Consider the following 26,763-nt stretch of genomic DNA (forward strand, 5'->3'; position numbering starts at 1 on the left):
CCTTTATGACTTAGAATCTTACCTGGTGGAAAAGAATATTTTGTCTTACAAATCTTGACAAATTATGCACACTGTGATTGTTGCAAGCTAAACTACGTATCCGCTAGCTGGTTGCTGTTGATTGTTAATGATCTCAAACACACTAATTACTTATTGTGCCAATTTAAGTAAATATATTCTACTCTTTTCAAATATTCCTGATTACTATTCATGTGTAATATCTCAAAAATTGACATGTGCAAGGAGTACGGCGGACCAGACCGCCAATGTTTTGGACAACTGCTAGATATTTCAGTTTCAGGTTACGGTGACCAATAAAAGAAAACAAACACAATGCGGTTTTCATATGTTATTTCTTCTAAATACAACACTTTTTGTGCAAGTTGTCAAGCATTTATGGGGAATATTTTGCATTGAAATTGTCACCTTCATACATCGGTTTTGGGACTCCCTGGACATTGTTTTCCCCATTTTGTTGATGCGCAAAATATACTGATAGTAGATTTTTTAAGCATTTTCAGCCCTAAAAATTACCTGCGCAAAATTAAACCAGTTTTTACGGTATATGATATTGGAATGTATCCCAAACTTTTTATCATACTATTTGCCAATAACACTGTTATGATATCAGAAATATCTGATGGTCTACAACAAGTGTTACATGAATTTTAACAATATTGCATAACATGGAAATTAGAACTTAATATCAGAAAGATAAAAATTGTGATATTCTCAAGACGTAAATCGGTACCACAACACCAGTTGATGTTATGGAATACAAAATTAGATTTATAAGAATTGTTTACATATCTAGGTACAGACAATAATGTTAGTGGTAGCGTTTTTAAAGAAAGGGGAAAAACCTGCTGAACAAACAATTAAATCGGTGTTTGCTGTTTATAAGAAATAAAGGAATGTATCTCTTCCTGTTCATCTTAAACTGAAAATATTTGATTCACTTGTAATGACAGTTTTATTTTACTCATCAGAGGTATGGGGATTTGAAAATAAAAAAATGTTGTAGAAAAATTCATTTGTAATTTTGTAAAACGATCCTGAAGTTAAGAAAGTGTACAAACAATTTCATGGTCTATGGTGAGCTAACAAGTTATCCGGTTTGAATTGAAGTTCGGATACAATGTATATCAATCAACTTGCTGTTTTACAAAAGAATAATTACAAAACTTGTTAAAAGTAGACCAATTGACCAATTTATTCAAAAATCACATGGTGATATTGATAAGTCTTCTAGAGGACAGACATATTCTATATTTAAGACATTTTGGCATAGAAAAGTATGCCCCTTGTCTTTCTCTGCTGCAAAACAATACTTGTTAACTGATACTGTGGTCCCAGGAACTTGATGACAATAGTCATTAAGAATGGATATTTTCATTAACATCAAATTAACAAGGAAAATGCTAAAGGTGTTATAAAATCATTTGACATATAACATCATAGGAAATATTAGAATGGGCTTCCAAGATTTTAGTACGTGTCTCTTATTTTACACTTTGGTGTCCAAGGAATCCTCAAAAGTCCAAACTGGAAGGAACACCAGCCAAATTTATTTCTTATTGTACAAAACTACAGTAGTATTGACCTTAGAAATATATTCCTCCTAATATCGAGACCGAGCCATTTAGTACTTTCAGTACTTTGATTGTAGAATTACGAGAAAAAAATATTTGAACTAGACAGCAAGATCAAATGGATTCCAGTTCAATTTAATAGCAGGTTCTCATACAGTGACCTGCTTTCATTTGGCAGTTTTGGACAATGAAGGTAAAGTTATGAAAGACATCTGTCAATTGACAGATTACAATATAATAGTTCATGACTGCCAAATGGAAGCAGACCATTGCCATTTGCGTTTGCAATGACTAGGACAGTCAAAAGGAATTGTGGAAAAACCATCCTCCTTTACCGTCGGTATGATAATGGCTACAATTATAAGCGACTGGCAGCCAACTGTGATAAGTTCTATTACATAGAGACTACAATGTGATATGTGTATACCATTACCTCGACGCTTTCCTGTTTTAATTTCAATGTTATCATTTTCAGTGGGTCGTTGACTTCCGTCTCTGATGATCGGTCGTTGTACAGTTTGCCACTTGGTGACGTCACCTCCAGACTTGGTTGAAGTCCTGTATATGTTACAATGATGGACAGATCGCCTTGTGTACTGTTGTCAGTGGTGACCGTGTCTCGATATTCCTCGTCCGGTTCCATAGTCTTAGTTACGCTGAACAGCTAGAGTGTATGAGTTAGTCAGTAAAGCATGACAATTCGGTTGATAAATGATTATACAGAAAATAAACTCTTATATCAGAATTGTTTGTAGTCTCAACTCTAGATCTGCATACCGTGGTTTAAAAATAAGCGGATTGATATTTTGAATAAGCACGACTTTCATTTTTTTATCATACAAAAACTGCAAGTTCAACGTACAGATGAAAATAAAGATTCCACAGAAGTTGTTACTTAGTCTAGGTCACCTACGACCGTCTAACATGATTACCACAAGCCAAACCAACACCATGCATGGACCTGATGCAAGCACTACACCTACAATAAACATCAGCTTGACCGAGCATGTGGAACTTAAGTTATCGCAACTTTCGATCTGTAATAGCGACCTTCTAGCCCAAAAAGAAATTCCTTTTTTTATTATAAAACAAGAAAATTCGATGCTGACACGGTACTTGCTGACACAGCCGACGTCGACATAATCCCGCCTTCATAGGGACTGCCCTTTGCAGGTGACATAGAATATATATATATACAGAAATATACGCACCTTGACAGTGTTGATTTTCGGGCCTTCTGTTCTCTGCATGACGTCATAGACAGCGTCGAGGTGCCCGGTCGACTCTGGGTGTGCATGGTTATAGTAAGCGGTCGCTCCTGTTCAGAAAGAAAATGTACCTTTATTACATAACATTAATATCTAATTGGGGATACGAATTTCGAACAGACGCGTGAAGGTTTCTAAGACAAGAACGTAAGATCCGCCAAGAGTTTATGTATAATTACCAGCGTAATTGCGAGTACCCGGATGATGGTGTAGCGATATCCAGTGAAGTGTGACATTGGCAGATGTAAATGCCGTCGTGTTTAGAAGTTTTGGCTGATTAGTACTGAAGACGATCACTTGTTTCTGTGATGGAGATGGTTCCAAAGGGAACAACTGAAGAGGAAGACATTATATTTTTATTAAGTTCTGCCCAATCGTTTCCATTAACTTGTCATTCATTTACTTCCTTCATACACCGCTCGCTTTCATTGGGTGGTATGGGGTGAATGCTCGCTAATAATTCATGTGACGTTGAATGTAGAAGATTTCAGGAAAATGTTTGTATTAACTTGGATAGGATAACTCTTACCTGTTTGATGTCTTCTTCATTCATATTTGGGACGTCATGTCCCACATCTTTGATAGCGTGGAGTACGTACTCAGTCTCCGGGGCAGATCTGGAAACCCGAGGAGCACGGAGTGATCCCATCAGTATATCAGGGACTCCAATCTGGTGTCCCTCCCGACCCTCATTCGCCCCCACATAATGAGTCGCCGCCTGGGTCAACTTCAGGACACTGTCTTGGTACTTCTATGATAAAAATCAAAAGATATTAACACATAATATTTTCTAGATGCTTCTCAAGTTAGAACAATACAAAGCTGTGCGGCGCCATAGTGGCCATTTTCGATTTGGGATAAACCCAAAATCTAACAACATTTTGTCAAGACAATGTCAGGATCATTTCAGGCAAGTTTCAGCCAAATCGCACCGATGGAACTTAAGAAGATGTGTTCAAAATGTGTTTTCAAGATGGTGGCTGTGGCGGCCAGCTTTGATTTCAGATCGACCCGAAAAATAACAACACTTTGTTGGGACCATGTTGGTATCATTTCAGGCAAGTTTCATCCAAATCGCACCGGTAGAACTTAAGAAGATGTGTTCAAAATTTGTTTTCAAGATGGCGGCTGTGGCGGCCAGCTTAGATTTCGGATCGACCCGAAAAATAACAACACTTTGTTGGGACCATGTTGGTATCATTTCAGGCAAATTTCATCCAAATCGCACCGGTAGAACTTAAAAGAAGTTCATAATGTGTTTTCAAGATGGTGGCTGTGGCGGTCATGACCCGAAAAAAACACTTGGTCTGGACCATGTCAGGATCATTTCAGGAAAGTTTTAAATAATCCCACTGGAGAATCCTGAGAAAAGTCTAAAATGTGAAAAGCTTACTGACGGCGTACGCCGGACGAAGCACAGTAGTAGGAATTAAACCGTCACAACTTCTGTAATGCACAGTGTCCAACCGTAATTTGGAGGTTGCGGTTGAGGTAACGCAGAGATTGCGGTAAAAAGGCGGAAATCGGAGGTAAGTCGGAAGACAAAAGGTAATATTTTCTGCAAGGATTATTTTTCTGGAAATCTGAAGTGTGCACTTGGTGGAATAATGCCATATTCAAATTTGGGAAGCGATGACCTTGTTGTTTACCGTCCCTGTTTTGCAAACACTTCGTAAATATTGCCGAATTTGGCCACTTTTTACCAATTGTCAAGTTCATCACGTTTTGCTGCTTCACATAGTGAGTGCAGATCAGTATTAACGGGTAATAAGAAATGTTTAGACCCTTATCAACAATCCCTCAAAGGACTTTTTCAATGTGTAACCCGGTTCCTCAGAAATGTGATTTTGAAAATGTGTCGGTAAAAGTAGCGTCAGTAAGTGTTGCAGTTGACATAACGAATTTTTGGGGGTTGAGGAAAAAGTAAATTAAAAAAGTAACGTAAGTCAATTGTTGCGGTTGGGATAAAGTATTGTTGCGGTTGGGGTAAAGTTCGTTTGTTTGATTTCGGTTTCCATGAAATAAAGCATTAAGTATAGTTTTGAACACACGAAATAAATGCGTGTTCCCATTGCTTCACTCAGGTATTTTAACGTTGGTGATATCACAACAAAGCTGCAAATTTTACTTTTCAAACATGAAATATGCCCAACAACGTCCCTCTTACGCTATAGTAAAATGATTTTGGTATATTAACAGATCTTGATGAAATTTGGTACTCTGTTACGCCAAATGAAATGCTTCAAATTGCTGTGAAACATGGAAATCTATCAATTATGTTTTGAAAATATTGCCAAAAAAGCAATGTCTATCTAAAATTGGACACACATTATTCTGTATTGAGGCGGTGTGGGAGTTGATACCGACGGTGGTAGCGTAGGTATGAACAGCCACACCGTATCAATAGAGACTAGCGACTAGTCTGATCAATGTATGACATGATATACATATTATGTACATATTCCAAATCTGAAAGCAGCATCCAAAATTGTTAAGGTTTTTCAAAAGTATATCAAATGTCACGGACAAGGTCACGGGTTAAAAACGGAAACATGTATTTTTCTTCTTCCCATTTTAACGAACATTACTTTATTTACTACATGTGTGTTAAAAGATCAATTTAATGTTAAATACAGTCTTGTTCTCCGTACAAGGACAGATTCACACGACCTTGTAATTTTTATCCCGGGAAATACTGTGACATTCCAGAGACATCTTAACCCTCTTCGGAGTACATAAGTCATGGAGCAATTCGGTGTACCCTGCTTTCTCATTCGACGAAATGTTCCCGTGCCAGGTACCCATTTGCTCCACAACGTTGAAGTTTTTGATTTAGTGCTTTACCTTATATATGTATATTTGTGTAAATATTTGTCGCCGATTCAAACTGACCTTATCATTCCAAAAGTAATGTCCAAGCTGACATAATATCCGTCGACATACCCACTGGATGATGGTGTTTAAAAACATATTAATACATGTCTGAAACAACACCATGTTTTAATTTAATGTTTTACAATAGCAAAAAATGATCGAAAACACCTCTAAAACATCCCAAGTTCATTAATAATTATATGAATATAACATTATAGGTTTTGTGTGACCAAAAACCGCAACCCCAAGATTTTACTTAATGCAACCGCAACCTCATTCACCAAAAATTTAATTTACTTTATGTGCAAACTTCAAGACAGAAATGTATGAAATTCGGCTGGTTTTTTTTGGTATATAATAATGCTATTAGAAAGTGTTAAATTCAAAGAATTCGATTAGAAACATACTGAAATTTCGATTTGATTACAAAAATTCCTCGGTGACCAAAATATCCACGAGGTGTGTTTGGACTGCATGAAAACTTACATTCCAAAGTATATTTTATACAATTGTATCTACCAAGTGGGCTACCTCATTTGTTGATTCATTCGGCAGAATTTCGTATTTTGACAAATTTGTGGATCTACCCTCTTTCCTGCATTCTTCTGGTGTTAACCGCAATCTCTGCGTTACCTCAACCGCAACCCCCAAAGTACGGTTGGACACGGTGTAATGCGTGCAAGGGAGATGAAATACAGGAAGTGTTGCTTTCTCATAGACGAGATTCACTGTCTACTATTGAAAGAACATATGGACTGGTGTGCCATTGTGCATTATCTTTCAGATGACCGTTAAGACCCATGGGCTTCTTGTTAATTTGGCAAAATGCTGCAGACTGATAAATAATAAGGCAATATGCTAAAGACTGACCAAGAAGTCGAATACAGGAGAGGAACAAATGTAGAAACCAGACCGGAGGTTATACCCGGGACTACCGTACACTAGCCTGATTAGAATATATTCAATCAATAGAGTTATCAGGTCACCGATGACTGACCAGGTCCAAACCACTCTTGATTACCTGTGACGACTGATCTATGTCCAGTAAAACTACGGACTTCCGCGTGCGTGGTGCCTTAATAAACGTAAAGGTTGGTACGAGTTGGGCGTCCGTGTAGTTGGTTGGTGGATTCCGACCCCCGACGAAATCTGGTGTGTTCGAAATGACGTCCCATGTGCTACGGTGGCTACACAGGCGGTTTTGGCGGTTCAGCGGTTCAGCATTGTGTTTGGTGGCAAAGTCGGCTTCGTCATCACAGAAACCCGTCACCTTGGGTAAGAAGAAAGACAAATCTAACTTTTCAAAGACCTTCTGAAATATGCCAATGGCTTTGAACTAATATTTACATATTTCGAATTAATTAATTCATGGTGCAAAGACAGAGTATTAATCATTATATTAATCAATTATGCTTTTCAACCTTCTAAGTCACAGAATTTCCTCTTCAATGCATAAGTCACAGGCTCTTGGACACGAAATTCGGACCACTGTTACAGTACTACTGACCATCACTAGTAGGACTAAGGCTAAAGTCGGACCACTGTTACAGTACTGACCTTTTCTAGTAGGTTTTAGACTAAATTCGGTCCACTGTTACGGTACTATACTGACCATCACTAGTAGGTTTGAGACTAAATTCGGACCACTGTAACAGTACTGACCATCACTAGTAGGATTGAGACTACATTCGGACCACTGTTACATTACTACTGACCATCACTAGTAGGATTGCGACTTAATTCGTTCTACTGTTACAGTACTGACCATCACTAGTAGGATTGAGACTAAATTCGGACACTGTTACAGTAAAACTGACCATCACTAGTAGAATAAAGACTACATTCGGATCACTGTTACAGTACTGACCATCACTAGTTGGTTTGAGACTGAATTCGGACACTGTTACAGTACAACTGACCATCACTAGTAGAATTAAGACTAAATTCGGACACTGTTATAGTACTGACCACCACTAGTAGGATTGAGACTAAATTCGCACCACTGTTACAGTACTACTGACCATTACTAGTAGGATTGAGACTAAATTCGGTCCACTGTTACGGTACTGACCATCACTAGTAGGATTGAGACTAAATTCGGCCCACTGTTACGGTACTACTGACCATCACTAAAAGGTTTGAGACTAAATCCGGTCCACTGTTACGGTACTACTGACCATCGCTAGAAGGATTGAGACTAAATTCGGACCACTGTTACAGTTCTGCACCATTACTAGTAGGATTTAGACTAAATTCGGACAACTGTTACAGTACTACTGACCATTACTAGTAGGATTGAGACTACATTCGGACCACTGTTACGGTACTGATCATCACTAGTAGGATTGAGACTAAATTCGGACCACTGTTACATTACTACTGACCATAACTAGTAGGATTGAGACTAAATTCGGACCACTGTTACAGTACTACTGACCATCACTAGTAGGATTGAGATTAAATTCGGACCACTGTTACAGTGCCATACTGACCATCACTAGTAGGATTGAGACTAAATTCGGACCACTGTTACAGTACTGACCATCACTAGTAGGATTGAGACTAAATTCGGACCACTGTTACAGTACTACTGACCATCACTAGTAGGATTGAGACTATATTCGGACCACTGTTACGGTACTGACCATCACTAGTAGGATTGAGACTAAATTCGGACCACTGTTACAGTACTACTGACCAGCACTAGTATGTTTGAGACTAAATTCTGACCACTGTTAGTCCATCACTAGTAGGATTGAGACTAAATTCGGACCACTGTTACGGTACTGACCATTACTAGTAGGATTTAGACTAAATTCGGACCACTGTTACAATACTGACCATCACAAGTAGGATTGAGACTAAATTCGGACCACTGTTACGGTACGACTGACCATCACTAGTAGATTTGAGACTAAATTCGGACCACTGTTACAGTACTGACCATCACTAGTAGGATTGGGACTAAATTCGGCCCACTGTTACGGTACTGACCATCACTAGAAGGATTGGGACTAAATTCGGCCCACTGTTACGGTACTGACCATCACTAATAGGATTGAGACTAAATTCGGCCCACTGTTACGGTACTACTGACCATCACTAGAAGGATTGAGACTAAATTCGGACCATTGTTACGGTACTACTGACCATCACAAGTAGGATTGAGACTAAATTCGGACCACTGTTACAGTACTGACCATCACAAGTAGGATTGAGACTAAATTCGGACCATTGTTACTGTACTACTGACCATCACTAGTAGGTTTGAGACTAAATTCAGACCACTGTTACAGTACTGACCATCACTAGTAGGATTGAGATTAAATTCGGACCACTGTTAGAGTACTACTGACCATCACTGGTAGGATTTGGACTAAATTCGGACCACTGTTACGGTACTGGTCATCACTAGTAGGATTTAGACTAAATTCGGTCCACTGTTAAAGTACGACTGACCATTACTAGAAGGATTGAGACTAAATTCGGACCACTGTTACAGTACGATTGACCATTACTAGTAGGATTGAGATTATATTCGGACTACTCTTACGGTACTGATCATCACTAGTAGGATTTAGACTAAATTCGGTCCACTGTTACAGTACGACTGACCATTACTAGTAGGATTGAGACTAAATTCGGACTGGACTACTGTTACGGTACTGATCATCACTTGTAGGATTGAGACTAAATTCGGTCACTGTTACAGTACAACTGACCATCACTAGTAGAATTAAGACTAAATTCGGACACTGTTATAGTACTGACCACCACTAGTAGGATTGAGACTAAATTCGCACCACTGTTACAGTACTACTGACCATTACTAGTAGGATTGAGACTAAATTCGGTCCACTGTTACGGTACTGACCATCACTAGTAGGATTGAGACTAAATTCGGCCCACTGTTACGGTACTACTGACCATCACTAAAAGGTTTGAGACTAAATCCGGTCCACTGTTACGGTACTACTGACCATCGCTAGAAGGATTGAGACTAAATTCGGACCACTGTTACAGTTCTGCACCATTACTAGTAGGATTTAGACTAAATTCGGACCACTGTTACATTACTACTGACCATAACTAGTAGGATTGAGACTAAATTCGGACCACTGTTACAGTACTACTGACCATCACTAGTAGGATTGAGATTAAATTCGGACCACTGTTACAGTGCCATACTGACCATCACTAGTAGGATTGAGACTTACTTCGGACCACTGTTACAGTACTGACCATCACTAGTAGGATTGAGACTAAATTCGGACCACTGTTACAGTACTACTGACCATCACTAGTAGGATTGAGACTATATTCGGACCACTGTTACGGTACTGACCATCACTAGTAGGATTGAGACTAAATTCGGACCACTGTTACAGTACTACTGACCAGCACTAGTATGTTTGAGACTAAATTCTGACCACAGTTAGTCCATCACTAGTAAGATTGAGACTATATTCGGACCACTGTTACGGTACTGACCATTACTACTAGGATTTAGACTAAATTCGGACCACTGTTACAATACTGACCATCACAAGTAGGATTGAGACTAAATTCGGACCACTGTTACGGTACGACTGACCATCACTAGTAGATTTGAGACTAAATTCGGACCACTGTTACAGTACTGACCATCACTAGTAGGATTGGGACTAAATTCGGCCCACTGTTACGGTACTGACCATCACTAGTAGGATTGGGACTAAATTCGGCCCACTGTTACGGTACTGACCATCACTAATAGGATTGAGACTAAATTCGGCCCACTGTTACGGTACTACTGACCATCACTAGAAGGATTGAGACTAAATTCGGACCATTGTTACGGTACTACTGACCATCACAAGTAGGATTGAGACTAAATTCGGACCACTGTTACAGTGCTGACCATCACAAGTAGGATTGAGACTAAATTCGGACCATTGTTACTGTACTACTGACCATCACTAGTAGGTTTGAGACTAAATTCAGACCACTGTTACAGTACTGACCATCACTAGTAGGATTGAGATTAAATTCGGACCACTGTTAGAGTACTACTGACCATCACTGGTAGGATTTGGACTAAATTCGGACCACTGTTACGGTACTGGTCATCACTAGTAGGATTTAGACTAAATTCGGTCCACTGTTAAAGTACGACTGACCATTACTAGAAGGATTGAGACTAAATTCGGACCACTGTTACAGTACGATTGACCATTACTATAGTAGGATTGAGATTATATTCGGACTACTCTTACGGTACTGATCATCACTAGTAGGATTTAGACTAAATTCGGTCCACTGTTACAGTACGACTGACCATTACTAGTAGGATTGAGACTAAATTCGGACTGGACTACTGTTACGGTACTGATCATCACTTGTAGGATTGAGACTAAATTCGGTCACTGTTACAGTACAACTGACCATCACTAGTAGAATTAAGACTAAATTCGGACACTGTTATAGTCTGACCACCACTAGTAGGATTGAGACTAAATTCGCACCACTGTTACAGTACTACTGACCATTACTAGTAGGATTGAGACTAAATTCGGTCCACTGTTACGGTACTACTGACCATCACTAAAAGGTTTGAGACTAAATCCGGTCCACTGTTACGGTACTACTGACCATCGCTAGAGAATTGAGACTAAATTCGGACCACTGTTACAGTTCTGCACCATTACTAGTAGGATTTAGACTAAATTCGGACCACTGTTACATTACTACTGACCATAACTAGTAGGATTGAGACTAAATTCGGACCACTGTTACAGTACTACTGACCATCACTAGTAGGATTGAGATTAAATTCGGACCACTGTTACAGTGCCATACTGACCATCACTAGTAGGATTGAGACTTACTTCGGACCACTGTTACAGTACTGACCATCACTAGTAGGATTTGGACTAAATTCGGACCACTGTTACGGTACTGGTCATCACTAGTAGGATTTAGACTAAATTCGGTCCACTGTTAAAGTACGACTGACCATTACTAGAAGGATTGAGACTAAATTCGGACCACTGTTACAGTACGATTGACCATTACTAGTAGGATTGAGATTATATTCGGACTACTCTTACGGTACTGATCATCACTAGTAGGATTTAGACTAAATTCGGTCCACTGTTACAGTACGACTGACCATTACTAGTAGGATTGAGACTAAATTTGGACTGGACTACTGTTACGGTACTGATCATCACTTGTAGGATTGAGACTAAATTCGGTCACTGTTACAGTACGACTGACCATCACTAGTAGGATTTAGACTAAATTCGGACCACTGTTACGGTACTGACGATCACTAGTAGGTTTGAGACTAAATTCGGACCACTGTTACAGTACGATTGACCATTACTAGTAGGATTGGGACTAAATTCGGTCCACTGTTACAGTACTACTGACCATCACTAGTAGGATTGAGACTAAATTCGGACCACTGTTACGGTACTGATCATCACTAGTAGGTTTTAGACTAAATTCGGTCCACTGTTACAGTACGACTGACCATTACTGGTAGGATTGAGACTAAATTCGGACCACTGTTACAGTACGACTGACCATTACTAGTAGGATTGAGATTAAATTCGGACCACTGTTACAGTACTACTGACCATCACTAGTAGGATTGAGACTAAATTCGGACCACTGTTACGGTACTGATCATCACTAGTAGGATTGAGACTAAATTCGGTCCACTGTTACAGTACGACTGACCATTACTAGTAGGATTGAGACTAAATTCGGACCACTGTTACAGTACGACTGACCATTACTAGTAGGATTGAGACTAAATTCGGACCACTGTTACGGTACTGACCATCACTAGTAGGATTTAGACTAAATTCGGTCCACTGTTACAGTACGACTGACCATTACTAGTAGGATTGAGACTAAATTCGGACCACTGTTACGGTACTGATCATCACTAGTAGGTTTTAGACTAAATTCGGTCCACTGTTACAGTACGACTGACCATTACTAGTAGGATTGAGACTAAATTCGGACCACTGTTACAGTACGACTGACCATTACTAGTAGGATTGAGACTAAATTCGGACCACTGTTACGGTACTGACCATCACTAGTAGGATTTAGACTAAATTCGGTCCACTGTTACAGTACGACTGACCATTACTAGTAGGATTGAGACTAAATTCGGACCACTGTTACAGTACGACTGACCATTACTAGTAGGTTTGAGATTAAATTCGGACTACTGTTACGGTACTGATCATCACTTGTAGGATTGAGACTAAATTCGGTCCACTGTTACAGTACGACTGACCATCACTAGTAGGATTTAGACAAAATTCGGACCACTGTTACGGTACTGATCATCACTAGTAGGTTTTAGACTAAATTCGGACCACTGTTACAGTACGACTGACCATCACTAGTAGGATTGAAACTAAATTCGGACTACTGTTACGGTACTGATCATCACTAGTAGGATTGAGACTTAATTCGGACCACTGTTACAGTACTACTGACCATCACTAGTAGGATTGAGATTAAATTCGGACCACTGTTATCGTACTGACCATTACTAGTAGGATTTAGACTGAATTCGGACCACTGTTACAGTACTACTGACCATTACTAGTAGGATTTAGACTAAATTCGGACCACTGTTACAGTACTACTGACCATCACTAGTAGGATTGAGACTAAATTCGGACCACTGTTACGGTACTGATCATCACTAGTAGGATTTAGACTAAATTCGGACCACTATTACGGTACTGATCATCACTAGTAGGATTGAGACTAAATTCGGACCAATGTTACAGTACTACTGACCATCACTAGTAGGATTGAGACTAAATTCGGACCACTGTTACGGTACTGATCATCACTAGTAGGATTTAGACTAAAATCGGACACTGTTACAGTACTGACCATCACTAGTAGGATTGAGACTAAATTCGGACCACTGTTACAGTACTACTGACCATTACTAGTAGGATTGAGATTAAATTCGGACCACTGTTACAGTACTACTGACCATCACTAGTAGGATTGAGACTAAATTCGGACCACTGTTACAGTACGACTGACCATTACTAGTAGGATTGAGATTAAATTCGGACCACTGTTACAGTACTACTGACCATCACTAGTAGGATTGAGATTAAATTCGGTCCACTGTTACAGTACGACTGACCATTACTAGTAGGATTGAGACTAAATTCGGACCACTGTTATGGCACTGACCATCACTGGTAGGATTGAGATTAAATTCGGACCACTGTTACAGTACTACCGACCATCACTAGTAGGATTGAGACTAAATTCGGACCACTGTTACAGTACGACTGACCATCACTAGTAGGATTGAGACTAAATTCGGACCACCTTACAGTACTACTGACCATTACTAGTAGGATTGGGACTAAATTCGGACCACTGTTACAGTACGACTGACCATTACTAGTAGGATCGAGACTAAATTCGGACCACTGTTACAGTACTACTGACCATTATTAGTAGGATTGAGACTAAATTCGGACCACTGTTACGGTACTGATCATCACTAGTAGGATTGAGACTAAATTCGGACCACTGTTACAGTACGACTGACCATCACTAGTAGGATTGGGACTAAATTCGGTCCACTGTTACAGTACTACTGACCATTACTAGTAGGATTGAGACTAAATTCGGACCACTGTTACGGTACCGACCACCACTACTATACAGGGGCGTAGCTAGAGGCAGGGTCCCGGGCAGCGAAGCCCCCCGACAGAAAATGGTTTAAAGGAATTGTTTAGCCCCGAAAATGATGTTTTGATAATGCTTGGTATTGCTAAACTAGTTATTGAGGACGTATTCTTCTGAGGTTTTAGTCCCGTTGAAGTCTCGTTTCGACATAGATCAAAGAAGTTTTTCAAATTAGATCTATCAATATCTGCCAGTTGCAAATTTTGTCAAAAAAATACATTTCTATTTTTAGTAGATTTTTATACGGGGATTTTAAGAAATGCCCCATTTGGCGGCCATTTTGAAATTGTGTCTTTTTTCGCTTTAAGTAGAGCCACAGTTTTACCATTTTTTACTGAAATTGTTATTACCTAAATCATCACAGCGCCAGTATTTTCACTGTATCGAGCTAGTTTTTGCTGTAAATCTACTGGGTTCATGGTAATTAAAATATTGAGCATTAATGTGTGAAATGATACACTTTTGTCACTTTTTTTTTACATTTAATGGTGATTTGAACACTTTTATTTTTTACTCTAAAATACTGAAAAATAACAAATATTCAAATGGGGCAAAAAAAGTAAGCACACGGACCCCCCATTTTTCTGCCTGATTAAGAAAGAACAACCCTTTCCCAGTTGATATGCAAAATATTAACAAAAGTTTAATACCAGAACTTTTTCTATGAAGGGTTAAATTTGGCAAAAATGGGTGAAAATGTTGCATTTTGTAGCTCAAAATTAAGGGGTAGGTGTAGCATATGTCGTTATTCTGAGAAAAAATATTAGTCTTATTAATCAAAACTGGTATATTTTTAAAGAAGACTACTGGAAAATAATTTTTACATCCATACATATCAAACACCTCATTAGGAAATTATGGCTTTAATCTCTTGTGTATATGGACAAAATGACAAAATTCCCATAAAATCCAATATTTTGTCAACTAGGTATCTTTGAGTGACAATAACTAAAAACGATCAAACGGACATATGTTATTTCTTCCATTTTCTTTTAAGGCATGAACTTTTCCTTCCAATAATCTATATGATAAAAAAATACAAGAAAATTTTGACTTTTCAGAGGAGTACATCCTTAAAATCAAATGAATAGGTCTGTACAGTTTTCTACATGTACAATGTACTTGGTAATTATGTGTTCATGTTTTACTCGCTTCTGTTCTATTTGCGGAATGTTTTCATTAGTAAAAATCGAGTTAATCATATAAACAGCGCCTCATACAATAAGGCATAAAAGTCGTAATGATAGAAAAATATAGTATATTACATTTTGTCTTCATAAAGTCTATCTTGACGGGAAGTTTTATTTCTCTACATGTATATCGTTCCAACAAGAGTATGTGTCAGGAGATTGTGCATTTACTCTGGGTTGGGATTTTGGAACAATAATCCCATATCTAAATAAGTTGGCATATTCCTAATTAGATGACTGAATAGAATCTAGTCCGCTAAACCTGGCTATGTTCTTAGGATTTTTTTTTATTATTTTTTGTTTTGCCTTATATATAGACTTTATATCAGGCAAAAAAATGTAAAAAAAAAAAACCTAATAATGATAGACAGGTTTTAGCGGACTATCTAAGTAGAATCTACTCTGTGTATATTTCATTATCATTAATTTTAGAAAAATCATCTAGGCTTAGGTTATTTTTTACTTTGCTTTTACAATACATTCAAGACTTTGACGGATCGGCATAGATGTTTTAACTTTACAAGACAATGAATAACTCATACTAGGATTTTTTATGTGCAAGCCCGGGCTTTTTTTTATAGAGCAAGCTACGCCCCAGCACTAGTAGGTTTGAGACTTACCTCTTGGATGTACTGGTGGTCCATTAGAGACACGCGAGTCTGTAGGCCGGTAGGATACCGCGGGTACACGTAGTACTGACAGTCGGATGTGTAGAGACCTGTACTGGGATCAATCTGACACTGAATTAACTGGTTATTTGCATCACGCGCGTAGGGACGTCCTTTGAGAAGAATGCTACATTTGACGGCTTCAATTTTGGCATATGCTGTGGAGAAGTAGTAGGTTTGTTCCCCTCCGCTGGGGTACTCCTGAAACACGCCCCATCGGAAGGTAGCCCACTGATGCACGATAAACTTGTCTGTAATCAGAAGTGCCCGTATCTAACTGTACTGTGATACATTTTATGTCAAAAAGAAACCAGCTTCACGTTAGTATCTAATGCGTAAAATAGCTTCATTACGCGTAATAATTATACCCCATGAAAGGCGAATGTAATAACTTTAAAAGCGTTAATGTGAATTTGATAAAGTGAAGTTAACGCGAATGCTAGATGGAAGATTTTTGGAAAAATAATGTACATGTTTTCGAAGGTAATTTAATGTATTGAAAAACTGTTAATATGTTGTTAAGAGTTCAAGACATTTCTTGATTGTTAACAGTTAATTAAAATTAATGTCATCACATATACATATGTTAATTAACATACAATTCAATGTTTTGTTTGGATCAGTGGACAGGCGGTTTTCTTTCTATGACAACACAAGCTCTCCATCTGTGGTTGCGAAAATGAAACCCATTTACCATATATTAGGTAAAGACCGCATGTTGGTGGTTTTCTCCGGGTACTCTGGTTTAACTCAACCTCTTAACTGGCACTTCCTTAATGACCACTACTGTGAATAGCACGTTAAAAACAAAAACAACTTAAATTTATGACGTGCATTAAAACGGAGAAGGCGCACTCGTTTCACCAAATACCACCTTGGCACACATCGGCATTGGGAAGGATTTGACATGACATTGTATACAAATCTGTTTATTTACATATGCCCCTATATAGTCAATGGGAGGGGAGTTGCGTTCAAATTAGCGTAAACGCAACGACGTATGAATACAAACCCAGAGTAGGATCGGGCTACTTCTAGTTCACGCTTCGGTAAGATTTCGCGTCATATGATAATCTAAATAAACTTTAATTATTTAATTTACATTTTACCTTTTCAGATGACAGATTTGCTTTGAATTAATAATAAACTAAAAAAAATCGGTCTTCTATATGTCTCAAGGCTGATCCTTAGGCGGCACAGACAATATGATTATCATGCTCGTCATTAGCCTACTCGGTTGGCCTACTGTGTGAAGTATAAACAAAGTTTCCTCGTTGTCGGATTCAAAATAATATTAAATAGTTGTTATTAAATCCAATTAAAATGTATTTGACATCAAAACAGAATATGTGTTCAAGCATTGTAACGGTAATAAACAACAAAAAGAATCGCTGGTCGAGGCTACAACCGGGGGCTTTCCTCAGGAATGTTCTGGGAGTAACGTCAGTTACACCATGCAAACACTTGTCTATCATCCGTACATTAAAATAAAAGTCATGACTATGAAGAATTTAGTCTATATCGCGTACGTAGACCGATACATACATTACAAACATTCAGCAGCTCAACAGTCAACAGGCTATTTCACAGTTAGGCTACTTTCCTCGGTTGAAATCAAATATGGCGGCTTGCTTCACTTCACACCGCATCACTACCCTGACAACGATACCGGTAGTCGTTCCGCCTCGCTTATCTCAATTTTTTATTCGAAATAGACAATATTGATTCATTATCAAATCGGAAAAAAAACATAATTTAAAAATAATCAAAGGTGTCATTGTTATATTTCAAATCAAACTGCAGCTATAACATTCAACAATCGGACCTATATCTTCGGTCATCCTGACTACCGTAGTTACCACACTTAGCAACCATCACCGTTTTAAATTTGACGTAAAAGTAGACTTATTTATGTAAATATATAGAGATTGAATAGTGTTTTGATTGCGTTAAAGGTGGTATGAACGCAATGGGATACAGACATATTCTACATGTAGCGCTAACGCGCTACATTGAATATGTCTGTATCCCATTGCGTTCATACCACCTTTAACGCAATCAAAACACTATTCAATCTCTATGTATACTATCAAAACGGGACATTTAATTTTAGAAATACACACAAGCTATGAGCCCAATCATTATGGATAAGCGTACAGAAAAAGGAAATAATTGAGCGCAACTTGTTAGTTTAACGACACTTGGATGAATTACCTTTCCTGATCACATGGTCAATCGAACCTCGTTTACTCGATGTCAAATGTATCGTGGTAACACTTTAAATCATTCGGATATTCGAATTAAATAAACATAACTATAAACTGAAATTGATTAGTCTAGACGAAAAACTTTGAATAATATATAAGGTTAAATCAAATCGAGTTAACAAAGTTCAACTGCCAGTTTACGATTGAAAAAAAAAATGAAAAGCAAAAATATACCTCAACCTATATTGATTATCTTTCAGTAAGGCGTGTTATAACAGACAATGCAATTGATGAAAAGACATTGTTTTATTCACATATAGCTGTCAGTTTAAACAGAGACTTAGGGTATATACGCGATTAAAATGATGGTACATGTATAACCAATAACGATATGAGTAAATTAATACCTTATCGAGAAATATTATCTTAACAAATACTTAGTATAGCGATCATAAAAGTAATTCTATCTTAACTCAATGACTTCTAAATATCTTATCGGCGAACTGCCATTCTGATGCCTTCGTCGCGTTATCACAGGGCATCAGTTTAATGGTCTGTATATTTTCAGAGTTATTGGCCTTGGAAACTTGTGTGGCACACTTAGAACCTAAATCGTCCGTGTACACGAGTAACTTCCCCTTCAGTTTCCACCTGTTACTTTCCGCTGTACATGGAGTCACGACTAGAAAATCTTTCTCCACATTAATACACTTCCCGCTCACAACTAAAAGACCCGCTTCAAGCAAGGCAAAACTTTTTGCCTTGTAATAAAAGAAACAGTCGGCCATCACTAATAACGGATATGACGTCACGAAGACAGACTCCGCAGGACCAAAACAATATTGAGAACCAACATTACGCATGTGTCCAAAATATACAGTTCCTTCTGGTGGAATTTCTAGTTCCGGGTAAACGTTTTTCAGAAGCCAATCGAACGATTTACACTTAAATTTCTCCTTGACTGGGTCCATTATATTGAACTTATCAGAAGACTCCGGTGGTTTAGCATATCTATAATTGAAGTAATAGAAATATTTTCTATAGTCGCCTAGCCACATTTCCGCTGTTCGCCTGTTGTTATACACGAGATCGGAATAGTCCATTTTGAACGGGTGTCCTTTTTTGAAAATATGAGCCACGTGAGAACATGGGGATATTTTCATACTTCCGCCACAAAGCCAAACTCTGATGGAGAGTTCTACGTCCTCCCCGCCCCATGTGCGCATGCCCGTGTCAAGTCCTCCAATATCCAGAAAATATTTCCGGTTAACTGCGAACGCACATCCTACTATAGCCGGGGTGTCGAATGCTTTGGTTGGGTGTGCTTTAACCTCTGCCTTTTGGTTGGGTGGTATTGGGACGAATTCATACGCCATACTCCATTTAAAATGTCCTCTGATGTTGTTCTGGAAGTAGTACCTGTACTGGAAGGTCTGTGGATCAACAATGTCAATAGAAGGCTGGACAATGGCTGTGCCGTTCCGACTTATTTCGTACAGTAATGGTTCCAGCCATCCAACATTCACCTCTGTATGCGAGTCTAGGAACACCACGATGTCACCCTTGGCAAGCTTAGTGCCAACCATTCTAGACTTCATAGTCCCAAGTCTTTCCTTTGATCTGAAGATCCGCATGAAATCAAACTGTTCCACATATTTATCAAGGGGGGCTCCCAGATAATCCAAATCACTCATATCGTCTATGATGAGGATCTCGTGTATGAGCAGTTTAGGCGAGTGATTCAGGACGCCGTTTATAAGTCTCTCCAATGTAGACCAGGGTTCATTATGGAGCGGTATGACAATGGATGCCGCCGGAAGTAGTTCAATGTCGTACTTAACACCTGCGCATTGACTTGGGCGAGTATCTGGCGCTTTACGACTGACCGAAGTCTCGTGTGTTCGCGTAACGTTGATATGGAAACGGTCTGGATTTATGTCCTTGAATAATGAAATTCCAAAATCCTTAATTACGCTAGAAAAACTTTTCTTTACTGTATTAGTTTTCGTTCCTGGATGTCCATGTTCGTATGTTTTCTTGTCCCGTGATTTCCCAACGATATTTGTGCCTGGAATCACTTTTCCTATATTACTGTCCTTGTTGATATTTATACCTTTGTCCACGTGTATCGGTATGTCCGACGTTTTGCCAAATACAAGGTCATTCTCCCTGACCAGCTGCAATCTGTACCGGCTCGTGGTCCACATCACAACCGAGGCCCAGCCCAGCATCAGTACCAACACCGCAGGGTAGCGCATTTTACGTGGTAAATACTTGGTTGGAGGGGAAGGAAACATGACAGGCTTGACACACGCGTACTAGAACACTGGTGAAAAGTATGGAAGACCCGAGGGCACACAACACCAGTAGAACTGGTCACCAGTTGAAAATTAATATACAACTAATAAAATCCTCTACAAAAAACCCGTCTAAACATATTTTGAGTTTAAACACATTTGGATGTTTCGGCAAAAGTCGCCTATACAAATTGAAAACGTCGAAACGTCTTCGTGTCCGTTGTCACGTGCGGTCAGTACGTGTTACCGTACTTTCTATTCACCTGTTCGGCACGAAAAAAAATCACGTGCAATTCAGGTAGGTCGCGTCACAGACGTGTGTACACAGACAGACAGGTGTGGGTGGTGGTCAGTTCTTTAAAGATAAACGTTTCTGATCAGACGGAATTAATATTTCATACATTGCATTTCTCTTGTTTCGATCTTATAAAGATCTTTTTCTACACAAAAATTACCAGAGGGGTCTGGGATTTAGTTACAGTTTATACAGCTTATTATTTTGGACCTACCAAAGTGTGTCCATAGGTCAAAGGGGTCTACATCAAAAATCGTTAAAGCAAAAAAAAAAAAAGTCTTCATGATATATTACACGAGAAGGTGGATGCTCCATAAAAATCTTCGCTACCAAACCTTAGCGTCTAAAATCACAGGGACCTGGCACGATTTTTAACCAACAGTATACATATATATTACAGTATGAAGAGTATTAAGTCGCCAGTAGAGAAAAGCGGACCTTTTTTTAAACCCGTGATTTTTTTTTTAATAAACGGGCTTTATACACCAGTGATGTATCTATGCTTATGGTGGTAAACAGTACCCATAACTGTGTTCATCCATAATTCCTTTGGAGGTGTCATGTCCCGCACTTTGTAGAAACTCTATTTAAACAATGTGTAGCTCAAATATTTTACCACCAGGTGCCATGCTAATTTTTTCTCTGAATGCTTCTCGATTTAACATATTGCAAAGTATGTAGTGTTGCGCTGGTCGGTAAAATCGAAAAGCGAAAGTGGTGGTTAAAGTAAGTGAGCACCATCGTTTTTAAACGGAGTTTCTACAAAGTATGGGATATAGGTAATGTATGCGTCTCTGTTGTATAGAGCCTGTTTATAAAAAAATCACGGTTTTCAAAAACATAAGTCAGCTTTTCTCTACCGCCGAGTTGATACCATTGAAATTATAATAATACGTATACTGTAGTGCCAGGTCCCTGCGGCGAAAATAATCATATTTCTATTTTTTTCTAGTGGGGCTTCACAAAAACGGTTGCTACCTAAAGAGCGATAATTTTCCAAAATCATACTACACGACTATACCAAGTGGCATTACTAAGATGATAGCAGTCCCGTTTCTACAAAAATGACACAAAATCGTCCTCTATCGGGTTTTGGGAAGTGATAGGGAGAATGAAAAATCTATATAACATTATATTGTTTTAATATTAAAATATTCATAGTTTATTTTGCAATATATTTTCACATCACATCTTCTAATTATAAATTAAGTGATGAACAGCGGAAAAAAAATATCGTGGCATTTCATTCCTACATATGTACGCTTACCAAAATGGCGTCGTCAAAAATATGTTACGTTTAGGTTTTTTCTTCTTCTGCTGTTCTGGTAATAGACGACGAAAAGAAAAAAAAATCGTACGGTAATATTATATTCTAACCGGCATGTTGGTATAGAAAAAAAACCCACTTAAAGAGACAATTCACTCAGGCAAATTCTTTTACATAACCAATAAGCAAACTATAGCATAACTGTATTGTTCTACATTTCTTACGAAACATATAATGTAAAACATTGACAAATTCCACAACATTGTTAAGTATTTTAATTAATATCGTTGAAATATCAAATCGTTGATCAATACGATTAAGCAGGTACAATATTAACTCTGTACCCATACCCGAGCCAAAGTCACGCACGTTAAGCAAATGAACTACATAAGCACTGAGAAGGTGATAAAATGATTTTTAGGCAAGACAATTCACCTAATAAGGTAAACACACTACTGTCAGAGCGATTTGAACAGTTCTAGCCAAAAGTTGCATTACTTTACGAGCAAGGGACAGGGTTCGGCATACAAGAAGTTCGACCACAGTGTGTAATGGCGGACAGCGAGCAAGTTTGAATATTTCACACACGTGTCACCACCATAGGCGTTTCAGGCATATCACAGTAAAACTGACTTATGTAATTTCCATTAGAACTTGTTTTATCTGATATATATACAAATTTTAATGTTCTCTTAGACTGAATTGTCCCTTTAAATGTCGGCTGATGATATCTGATGTTATTATGTTGTTCCCAAGGAGACCGACTTACCTGAATGAGAGTAGTACGGAGGGTACCTGTCTTTAAACAGGAAGTCGGTGTTGAATTGGATGTGGATACCAGGGTTTCCACATCCGCCGTACGTCCGGGTCTGTGGGAGGCTTCGTTTGTTTACGACGGAACTTGTAATGATAATGTCAGATTTATACAGAGTTTGGTCCACGGCCGCGCTCTGGTAGCTCGGATCGTCAGGCCACGTGGGAGGGACTAGGATTTTGATGTCCTTAAAGTAAGCCCTGTTGCGGGTAGCAATGTACAGTACTTTCGAAGCTTTCGTGAAAAAATCCTAAAATAATGAAAGAACATGTAATAATTACGGATTGTGGGAAATTAATACTTCATTGTTGTATACGTATATCCGAGAATGTGACTGTTCATATCACAGGGACCTGGCACGAAAAAAATTAACCAATAGTATACATATCACAGGTGTCTGGGGTTAGGAATTAATTATTATGCAATAGTATTATATAATGGGCCGAATTACACACAGAGGTGTCTGGGGTTAGGAATTAATTATTATGCAATAGTATTATATAATGGGCCGAAATACACACAGATATCAGTATATCTAATTTATAACCCCAGACACCTGTGATACATATATGTATACTATTGGTTAAATTTTTTTCGTGCCAGGTCCCTGTGGTTCATATAATTATGGACCCACCAGAGACTGTCTATATTGGACCAGTTTTAGACGTTTTAGGGGTCTAGATCAAAAATCGGTAAAATCATATTCTGCATTACGAAAATATATCCCACCTATAGCTTGAGCGGCAAACAAATCACATTTCTAGTTAACACTCTTCACAAAAACGGTTTAAATACTGCCATGGAAAAGAGCGATGATTTTCTTTTCAAAAGCATCCTACATGTGCACAACTATAAAAAGTGCCGCCAATAAGACGATAGCAGCTTCGTTTCAACAATGACACAAAAATGTCCTCAAGCGGGGCCGTTGAAATCCAGGGTGCCACTTTCTCATACATGATGCATTTATTTTTTTTTTACCGGATGTCTTTTTTGTGTGTAGGTTAAATGAGCAAAAACAGCTTTTCATTTCAGTCAGCCAATGAGATTGCAGCAGAGCCTGGTCTCGCTCATGCATAATGCATGAGAAAATGTCATCATGAATTTCCACGGCCCGATTGACGAACAGGGACCTGGCACGAAAAATTTTAACCAATAGTATACATATATATATGTTATAGTATCAAGGGTATGAACTTGGCGTTCGAGAAAAACGGACCTATTTTTTTTTTTAAACCGTGATTATTTTAATAACTGGGTTCTATACGACATTGATGATTATCTTACCTTAAAGAGAAATAATTTATCTTTCCATTGAGTGCTGGATGAACAAAATTGGCCAAGTATTGACGAAGTTATGGTTTGATGAATCGGGAAATTTACGAAAAAGATGCTAGGTAGACATTTCCCTGTCCGGTCGAAATGTCGTCTCGGCTCTAATGGGTACCTCAAAAACCAAGCCAAAATCACAAAATCTACGCTTGTGGTGGTAAACAGTACCCATAACTGTGTTCATTCACAATCTCCTTTGGAGGTGTCATGACCCGTACTTTGTAGAAACTCCATTTAAACATCGTGTAGCTCACTTACTTTAACCGTCACCGCCATGTTCATTTTTCTCTCGGAACGCTTCTTGACTTTACATATCGTGACTACATTATGCAAATTATGTTATGTTGTGCTTATGTGTAAACTCGAGAAGCGTTCCGAAGAACAAATGAACATGGCGGTGACGGTTAAAGTAAGTGAGCTACACGATGTTTAAATGGAGTTTCTACAAAGTACGGGTTATGACACCTCCAACGGAGATTGTAGATGAACACAATTATGGGTACTGTTTACCACCACAAGCGTAGATTTTGTGATTTTGGCTTGGTTTTTGAGGTGCCCATTAGAGCCGAGACGACATTTCGACCGGACAGGGAAATGTCTACCTAGCATATTTTTCGTAAATTTCCCGATTCATCAAGCCATAACTTCGTCAATACTTGGCCAATTTTGTTCACCAAGCACTCAATGGAAAGATAAATTATTTCTCTTTAAGGCAAGATATCCGTCAATGTTGTATAGAACCCATTTATTAAAATAATTACGGTTTTAAAAAAATAGGTCCGTTTTTCTCGATCGCCGAGTTCATACCCTTGATACTATAATATATATATATGTATACTGTTAGTTTAAAAAATCGTGCCAGGTCCCTGTGGATTGAGGACATTTTTGATTAAATTTGTCGAAACGAAGATGCTATCGTCTTAGTGACAGCACTTTGTATAGGTGTGGAGGGTGATTTATAAAGAAGAATAGTAACATTCTTTCCAACGGTAGTAACCGTTTTTATGAAGACGTGCTACAAATGTGATTTTTAGTCGCTAAAGCTAGGTGAGTACAAGTTTTTTCTCGGCGAGCTTTCCACCCTTTACGTGTATAGTACTATGTAGAATATGAATTTAACCGATTTTTTATCTATACTACTAAAACGTCTGAAAGGCCTATGGGCACTCTGATGGGTCCAAAGTATATAAGATGTAACTAATTATCAGATCCCTCTGGTATATCCCATACATAATCAAGTTAGGATTCACGCCACTAAACAGCTGTTGTTATCTTAGAACTGTTGTCATGGATGGAGATATATTGTATAGGATATACTTATATATTATAATATTTCACAATGAATACAAATGGAATGTACACTAGAATCTACTACAGGAATAAGTTTTCACAGAATGTTTATCGGTGTGAGTATCACATCCCTCACATGTATCTGAGAATTAGTTACAGTTTATATCAATGTGAACTCAGCAGAGTGCCCGAAGACCATTTTAGACATATTAGGGGTCTTGATAAAAAATGGTAAAAGTCATATTCTACATTATCATACGTTAAAGTATTATGTAGAATGTGATATTTACCGATATTTTTTATCTAGGCCTCTTAAACGTCTAAAGATGGTCTTAGGACACTCTGGTGGGTCCATATTGATATAAAATGTAACAAACTCTCAGATCGCTGTGACATCTCTGTATTCTACCTGGACAGAAGGTAGACATTGTGATTCGTGATAACTACACTTACCTTAGTTTTGTCGATAAACGACTGGCTGTGCGGTATTGTTTCATCAAACGCCAGGAGAATGTCGGTATAACCATTGTTCTCTAGCTTGATTTCAGATTGTCTCGATATAGCTGTTATTTCCCCGATCCCTATAAGGTAAAACATTAAAACACACCACCGTATTAAATGATAGGACGGCATGTTAGTTCCCGCCATTGGTAGCTAGACAGTAAATGACATTATTAAAAGTTATCTACATGATAGTTTGCGCAACCAAGGTAAAATTATTAAATAAAAACAATACTGTTGAAGATGTATGTACTTAATGTGACCACGTGACCGCATGCATACGTTTCCATAGCCAGGCGTGTCAAAATCCCTCTGATGATAGCTACCGAGGATCTTGTCTGTTTCTGTCTATGCGTACTTAATGACTGTGTATATTTTCAGAAACAAAAGGAAAGAAAAATGTAATAGCAGTTTATGCGCATTATTGACTAAGAATTA

General features: G+C 38.4%; 2 protein-coding genes across 2 annotated transcripts in view; both read right to left on the reverse strand.

The window, feature by feature from the left end:
- LOC138315108 (calcium-activated chloride channel regulator 1-like) overlaps positions 1–26,543 on the reverse strand; it is a 37,545-nt gene extending 11,002 nt beyond the window's left edge. Inside the window, exons 1-8 of the mRNA XM_069255853.1 lie at positions 26,278–26,543; positions 23,161–23,455; positions 16,278–16,576; positions 6,756–7,004; positions 3,390–3,611; positions 3,040–3,193; positions 2,804–2,910; positions 2,026–2,256 (exon numbers count right to left, since the gene is read on the reverse strand). Coding sequence (XP_069111954.1) covers positions 2,026–2,256; positions 2,804–2,910; positions 3,040–3,193; positions 3,390–3,611; positions 6,756–7,004; positions 16,278–16,576; positions 23,161–23,455; positions 26,278–26,472 — 1,752 coding nt within the window. The 5' untranslated portion in view covers positions 26,473–26,543. The remainder of the gene's footprint in view (positions 1–2,025; positions 2,257–2,803; positions 2,911–3,039; positions 3,194–3,389; positions 3,612–6,755; positions 7,005–16,277; positions 16,577–23,160; positions 23,456–26,277) is intronic.
- LOC138315109 (polypeptide N-acetylgalactosaminyltransferase 4-like) lies at positions 18,820–21,105 on the reverse strand. The gene has a single exon (XM_069255854.1). It carries the CDS (start codon positions 20,827–20,829, stop codon positions 19,006–19,008), a length of 1,824 nt encoding a protein of 607 aa, XP_069111955.1. The 5' UTR covers positions 20,830–21,105; the 3' UTR covers positions 18,820–19,005.
- Positions 26,544–26,763: the final 220 nt, after the last annotated feature.

Source organism: Argopecten irradians, chromosome 2 (genome assembly GCF_041381155.1).
Source record: "Argopecten irradians isolate NY chromosome 2, Ai_NY, whole genome shotgun sequence".
In the NCBI taxonomy this organism is placed as follows: Eukaryota; Metazoa; Mollusca; class Bivalvia; order Pectinida; family Pectinidae; genus Argopecten; species Argopecten irradians.

Bases quoted from the DNA above. Each gene is read 5' to 3' on its own strand.
- LOC138315109 (XM_069255854.1), bottom strand. From the start codon at position 20,829: ATGTTTCCTTCCCCTCCAACCAAGTATTTACCACGTAAAATGCGCTAC.